The sequence below is a fragment of the Sinocyclocheilus anshuiensis genome, unplaced genomic scaffold (genome assembly GCF_001515605.1).
Source record: "Sinocyclocheilus anshuiensis isolate Anshui unplaced genomic scaffold, SAMN03320099.WGS_v1.1 scaffold103, whole genome shotgun sequence".
NCBI lineage: Eukaryota > Metazoa > Chordata > Actinopteri > Cypriniformes > Cyprinidae > Sinocyclocheilus > Sinocyclocheilus anshuiensis.
In genome coordinates, this window is record NW_015548201.1 from 261,647 (window position 1) to 269,618 (window position 7,972).

General features: G+C 37.0%; 1 protein-coding gene across 1 annotated transcript in view; it reads left to right on the forward strand.

The window, feature by feature from the left end:
• The window catches only part of ctnna1 (catenin (cadherin-associated protein), alpha 1), a 126,193-nt gene that overhangs the window by 2,432 nt on the left and 115,789 nt on the right, over positions 1-7,972 (forward strand). The window contains exon 2 of the mRNA XM_016440004.1: positions 7,742-7,850. Coding sequence (XP_016295490.1) covers positions 7,743-7,850 — 108 coding nt within the window. The 5' untranslated portion in view covers position 7,742. The remainder of the gene's footprint in view (positions 1-7,741; positions 7,851-7,972) is intronic.

A 7,972-nucleotide genomic window follows, 5' to 3' on the forward strand; every position in this document is an offset into this window, starting at 1 on the left:
TAAAAAAACGTACTTACAGTCTGTGAGTCAGAACAGCCGGCATTGTAGTCTACTCTACCAGGATCAGGAAACAGTCCTCCATAAAATGTGCTGCACACATCTGAATATTTGGGTTGAACTGTTCTGGAACAGTGTTGTAAATACAACTTAACCACTGATTTCTAATCGTGTCCTCTTTTGGAATGCCAAAAAAGTAGTTTCGCTTTCACAACGAGAAACAGCGGCACACACGGCGGGCTTGAGTGAGTGGAGGCCGGCTTGAGTGAGCGGTGGCGGGCGGGGCTTGTGGCAACCACATGTGACGACCCCGGGCTGCACTCCGCTTCGTCCACGTTGAAAGCCTATCTGGCGATCCACTGCGCGAAGTTGTAGTTCCTCAGTGACCAGCACGGATCAGCTCCGGGCATGACGAAGCGGCTATTGTCCTCTTTTGGAAGGCCAAACAAAGTAGTTTCGCTTTCACAACGAAACACACAGCGCCTTCACAACATGGCTGACTCTTAACTTTTATAAAGAATATCTCTTTGGATTTGAGACTTTAGTCTTTGCAACTTTACAGATCTCGTTTATGCACCAAGAACTTGTAACACTCCAAAGAGAAAGGAAAAATTGAAATCGCATCATATGACCCCTTTAAATGCAGACCACAAATTCCGAGTATGGGCCACTGTTCTTGGCTACATGTCACGCACTTTAAAGAAAACACTTAATGCACTGAGATAGTGATATTAAAAGACCACATTCTTTGTACAATTTACTAAAAAAGCATACTATGTGCAGGAAAACAAATGACTCCAAAATATAAACTTTGAATGTAACTGCCTGTTCAATGCATAAGCCATGTTAAGCATTTTGTTTTTATGGTTTTCTAAAGGGAGGAAAACACTTAAAGGGGTCATATGATGCGATTTCAAGTTTTCCTTTCTCTTTGGAGTGTTACAAGCTGATTGTGCATAGATAAGATCCCTGAAGTTGCAAAGACTAAAGTCTCAAAACCAAAGAGATATTCTTTATCAAAGTTAAGACTCTGCCACGCCCCCCTAAAATGGCTCGTTCTAACACGCCCCCACATATCTACCTCACTATGTGGAAATATTTGCATAATGCCGCCCAAATGTGCAAGCAAAGAAAGAAGGCGTGGTTTCAGTAACCGCAGTTAGTGTTGAAGCAGCCATGTCAGGGAGACGCTGTGTGTTTCTAGGCGAAAGCAAAAGCACTTAGTAACTGGCCTTCCGAAAGTAGATGCATTTAGGAATCTTTAAGATTACTTACAACATAATGATCTTTAAAAAAGCATCATATGACCCCTTTAACGTGCAATTAAACACATTGCGTTCATATTCTGGGCTCATCTTCACATTCTCTATATTGTCTCTAAAGATTTTGCAAAGGCAAACGCTCTTTACAATGTATAAAACAATCGATAACTGAGATGCAAGATTGCGCCAGTTGCGTTTGTGTGAAACAAGAGTGAGCTATTGCGCCGACGCGAGACATGAAAGTAGCACCGGTTTCTGTTGCCCGGGTGACTTGATTCTGATTAGTTGGGTTGTGTCCTAAATCGCCTATTCTTTTAAATGGGGCAATATTCGAGGGGACAGCCATTTGTAGTGGTGTCTGAAACGAGTGGATGTTATCGAGTGCACTCATTCAGTGCCATAATGCACCGCAACTAAGAGTGTAGAACCGATTTACACTCAATGGCTAGAGAATACCCATATTGCACTGTACGACTGCAGCTGAATCATCCATCCATTTGATTTTGAACACAGCCATAGTTGCGCCATCCACCGTTGTCCATGGCAGTGCCTTGTAAATCTCGAGTTGGTGGAGGTTTCTTTGCAGAATCATGTATAATATAGTTTCTCACAAGGATTTCCAATGGTAAACATGATTGTTTAAAAAATAAATTGAAATAATCTGGGTTGATGGGTTCAACAAAAGTTTGTCTTTAATAGGGATGGGTACCAAGAACCGGTATTTTTTTTTGGACTGGTACGTAATTGGGTCAATACCGGAATACCGATAAGCTCCAGCAGGGTTTCCGCGGGTCTTAAAGTCTTAAAAAGTCTTAAATTTAGTTGTATCAAATTTAAGGCCTTAAAAAGTCTTAAATTGTACAAGAAAGTCTTAATTATGATTTCAAGAGGTCTTAAATTTGTGGACGGAAATACCAGAATTGGGATATGGCTGAATGTGACAATTAAACTTGAAAAGGCTATGATTTAATTAAATAAGCACAAGCGCTGCACGTTCAAAGTCCGGTGCTGCACTGCTTTGTGTACAGCAGTTACCCGGGAAACAGTTATATTTCTACCAAACTTTCCACCTGCTGTCAGAATGAATGAGCATTTTCAATAAAACTGATGTTTTGTTCAGAATTCAGACAAATGCAAAAATTGACCCATGTTTTGACACTCAGCGCTTTTAAATGTGAACTGGTGGATCGATAAGAAGACAATGCATTATAAAAAGCTAAACAGAATAGGGGTGTGCGATATGTATGGTCTGCGATAATATCGTAATTGTTGTTTTAACGATGTGTGATTTGATATTGAGTATATCGCGAAAAGCAAACAAAACACTTACAGAATGCGCGCATACATTAGATGATGAAGCCTAGCAGGTTAGACTAGTGCGAGCATTTAGAGTGCGTTCTTTCACTGAATGAATCAGTCTATTAAAATGCATTTAGAATTATCACAATTCAAGATATGGGGCAGAAAATGTATATATTTATATAGTCCTGTCGCAATAATCAATATATCGACTTATCGTGCAATATATGTACATTACCTCAATAATTTTTGGTGAAGCAATATATCGCCCATTATATTTACTTAGAAATTAATGTCACAGTGTTTTTTACATTACACTAAACTTCGCAGCTTCTCGTACATAACGTGGTGTAGTCATAAGGTGCTAGTTCAAATTTAAAAAATGCTTCTACAAAAAAAGTTGAATCTGCAGATATGGCCTTGTTTAGGGATCTGTGCCTTTGTGCATATGGACATCTGACTGATAAATAGTGATTGTGTTTCTCAGCAATAGTGTGCACCCTTAATTTACAGAGAAAAGAAGGTCAGGGAAAAATCTGTAGATGGAAAAATCTCCATACAAGTTCTTTGTGCATTTTTCTTTTTTTGTACTTGTTACTTTGCACGTTGTTAGAAAATGTTTATTTGCTATTTATTCAAGTTTTTATATTTATATAATTTCATATAGTTAATATCACACGAAAAGTGCCATTTTTTTTCTTCTCCAAAAGTCAGTAGGGGTGGAACGGTTCAACTTACTCGCGGTTCGGTTTGTATCACGGTTTTAGAGTCACGGTTTCGGTATGGTTTGGTATGTGCTATGTTTATGCAAAAACTATACTGTCAAATAAAAATAAAGAAAATAAGGGTAATCTATCTAACTACAAGCAACAGCACAAATAAATACAATAGAGTAAAGATAAAAATAAAATAAACAGTGATTTTCAGTTTTTTTTTTGGGTAGGTCTAACATTAGTTTTCAGGTACAGAAATTGAATAAAGTAATGAAATGTAAAACAGCATTGCATATTAAGCTTAATATTTGTGCGCGTTCTGAGGCGCGGGTTTGCGCGCATTCGCAAATCTTCTCACTGCATGCACGAGCTCGCATCCTCTGGCTCTGAAATGTTTAAACTGGCAAAGCTTAAACGAGTTTAGCTTAAACGCAGATATCAACATGTGCTGTTCAGGTCTCACCTGTGAGCGTGCGCTATCAGCACCTGGGTGATGACGGAATAAATGCTCAAAAATGGAGGCAAAAATGGTTTGTCCAAGTTTTTTTTTCTTTTTTCATCACTGTTGTTATAATGTATTGGGAAGCCAGAATGCGCATCCATCAACAGAAACGTATATTAGCCGAACCCTGTTTGTTTTACGTGTTATTTATAGCAAACCATATTACAGATGCGTTGTCAGATTTAAATTGAACCGTGGTCCTAGCGCGTGCCGAACCGTGTGTGGAGAACCGTACGGTTCGATTTTTTTTCCGCGAACCATTCCACCCGTAAAAGTCAGCATGATTACAAATGTGATAATGATTTTATACGACAGTTCAATAAACAAGAAGTTAATATTAAGAGACTTACGTTTTAGACACCATATTTCCTGTTTTTGCTCTATTTCTCCAACAAAAATCATTCCAAACACAGCCACAGCGCTGTATTTCTCCAACAAAAATCATTCCAAACACAGCCTGTTTTGTGTCTCCGAGCAACAGGATGCTGTTTTGTTCCTGAATGAATCACCTGTTTAAATGATTCGGTTCAATCGCAATGACTCACTTAACAGTGATTTGCTGCCACCTACTGGTGGTTTTAATTTCACATTTAAAGTATCTTTTCATTTTTAAAATAATTTCAAACATCAGTATTCAATGATTTATGTTTAAAATATCAAACCATTATGCATTTGTAACTGCAGGTTAGGTAACAGCCCAAATGCAAGAATTTGACTCAAAAGATGAAAATGGGTCACAAAAAAATCACTTTTAGAAAAAATGGCGTAAAGGTAAAAATGCCCATAAAACTGGTTGGAAATTATTAATTTCTATCACTGCTGTGAACTAACCACACAGAATATGGAGAATATAAAAAAATTCAGGAGTCAGCTGCAGTGTTAATTTCGTTGACGAATAATTTTCGTCATAATTGTTGTCAACGACATTTTTTTCACAGACGATAACGAACTAAAACTCTTTTTGAATGACAAAAACTATGACGTAAATCTATTGACATTTGTGATAAATAAAAATGAGACGAAAATGTTAGGGAGGGACTATTTGGGAAGAGATTCATTCAGAACGAAACTGCTGCGTGGTTCGGAGGTTAGATGCGTACATGAACCGGCAGGACATAAGCTAACATACACTTGCTGCACGTCGCATAAAACGTTCAAAAATGTCAATATGTGGGAGTAAGAGAAGAGCAGACATATGGATAAATCTGACGACGCAAGAGAGAACTCAGTTCGGTCTGGTTTTCTGAGCGCTAACACTGAAGCATACACACACAGAGTCGATTTATCGTGCAGCCCTATCGGTGTCTATCATGATATAACCTTAATATCAAACCTATATAATGAGTTTGGAAATTTGAGAGAAATGCTTAATAAATGCACTGTAACTAAACCCATTAGGTTTTAGCCGACTAAATGTACTGCAGATTTAGTCGACTAAAACTAAATACAATTCAGATGACTGAAATATGACTAAAACTAAATGGCATTTTAGTCAAAAGACTGACTAAAACTAAATAAAAATTTGCTGTCAAAATGAACACTGGTCAGCTGTCAGCACAATTAGAGATAAGATATCAGCACAATAACACATTCAGCAAAATATTGTCTAATTATCGTTATCGATAAAATCCCTGTAAATTATCGAGATATAATTTTTTGTCAATATCGCACACCCTTAATTTGTTATTTAATTGATATAATAATTTATTGTTAATAATTGTTTAAATTAATATAGTAATTAATACTTTTGACTCATCCATTTTCTTAAAAATGGTTTAAAGGCTGAAATATAAAGTTTATCATTTTATTTTTATTTTTGTGAAAACTTGTATCTGTAAATTATGCTTTTTACAGTAATTTTTCCAGTTTAATATGGTACTATAGACATTGCTCTACCCGCTCATATGGTATTAATTTTATTTGTGCAGGTCTTAAAAACGTCTTAAATTTGAGCTTAAAAATCCTGCAGAAACCCTGTCCAGGACAAACAATACTGTTATCGATACTTGCCTTGTTTTATCTCCGTATACTTCAAAGTTAACGACGAATTAGAAGCTGCTGCTTGTCATTTTCCTTCACTGAATGATGTGGCCGACGTTTGTTCAACGTGCGTGTGATATCCATGCGCATGTGCGACACAAACTAGACGACACCAGTGTCTGATGCAATATATGCAGTAGTGTAATAGTAAACAAAGGAGGCAACACTAGTAATATAATTAAACATTTACTAAGAAAATACAACATCTACCTCAAGCAATGCGCTGTATTATGTCTCGCGGCTCCAGCTCCAACTGAAACTCGTGAGACACATTCACATCAAATGTTGATTCGGTAGAGTTACACTCACGAGACTTATTCGCAATCACAAAAGTACATTATTTCCGCGTGCTTTGAATCCTTGCTGGTTAAACGTTTCATTTGCGTGCTGTTCTAACATGTGCTTAGTCAGGACGCGTACACCCGACGCATCCGTACACTAAAAGGCCGGTCAAACAGCACCTGATTACTTAGTTATCTTAGTTATCGTCTGATTGCGCTAATACTGTCAAAAACACACAAAATTTACATATAAACAGTTAATTATGTCTAAAGTGAAAGTAAACAGTTGAGAAAAAAACAGATGCGTGCAGCTCTTAAAGCAGCAGTACTAAACATACTGCTGTGTGTCATTAAAGGGTTAGTTCACCCAAAATTCTGTCATTATTTAATCAGTCATGTTGTACCAAACATGTATTAATTTTTATTTATTCTTACGCTGAACACGAAAGATATTTTGAAGAATGTGGGTAACCAAACAGTTGCTGGTCCCCACTGACTTTAATAGTAGGAAAAAGAAATATGAAAGTCACTGGGGACCAGCAACTGTTTAGTTTCCCACATTCTTCAAAATAACTTATGTTCAACAGAAGAAAGAAACTCATTCAGGTTTAAAACAACTTGAGAATGAGTAAATGATGAAACAATTTTCATTTTTGGGTGAACTATTCCTTGAATGTTAATAAAATAAAACATAAAGAGAAAAATAACGCACTGCTCTTGACTGAAGAGCATTAATACTGTTGCTAAAGTTCAGCAGTAATAAAATAACTTTTTCAATTTTTCAACAACTTTTCACTTCATATTTTTTTGCACCAAATAGTATCGATAACAGTATTGATAAGTACCGGTATCGATAAGCAGTATCGATATCAGTATCGGTATCGATAAAATGAAAACGAAAACGATACCCATCCCTAGTCTTTAATAGTTTTTTTTTACTTTAACAGTTTATAAGTTATTGTTAAAAATCAATTTCCTGATTGAGAAAGAGAATGGGATATTTACCTCCGGAGTTCTATTCTTACTCTGTTTTGTTTTGATGGTAATCAACTAAATAGCAACATTTTCCATAATGAGCATGTATATATGGAAATTACTCATTCATTTAGCTTCATTTTTTATGTAGTTTTTTTTATTATTATAAAATGCTATGTATTATTTAGTTTGTTTGGGCCAAAGTTGAATGTCCTAACTTTTTGTTGGACACATTTGAATTCAAAGGTTTTATTCCAAGTATGTTGGTCATGCAACACTGACCTCGCCCACTTTGTCTGCATTCCCTGACCTATATAGCAAACAATGTCCATTTAGTCTGGCTGTCTAGTGCAGACAGACCCCTGCAACAACAGCAGAGCCCTCAGGGTAGGCTGATTATCCCTGTCCTTCAGTGCAAGATTGCTGATCAATACAACTGCGGTCACTGTTTGAATGGAAAATAGCAGAATGGGCAACAGAACTACTCAGATGGCATAAGTGTGGGTTAGATTTGGTTAGCAGTGTGGATTGTTTACATCGTAAGTGATTGCGTACACTTAACATGAATCTGTCATGTGACATTTCATTTGATAAAAGACATAGCCCCAGGCCGCTTATTTGTCTCTGTCTCACCACCCCTCTTAATCCATTGATCGCTTTTTCTCTCCTCAGAATGATGACAAGCATTAATACAGCAAACATCAACTTCAAATGGGATCCCAAGAGCCTGGAGATCCGCACACTGGCTGTGGAAAGACTGCTGGAGCCCTTGGTTACCCAGGTCAGGCTACTTTTCCTATATTCATCCTCAGTTGTTGTATTAATCACCAAAGGTTGCTGTTTTCCTTAAAGGGGTCATATGATGCGATTTCAATTTTTCCTTTCTCTTTGGAGTGTTACAAG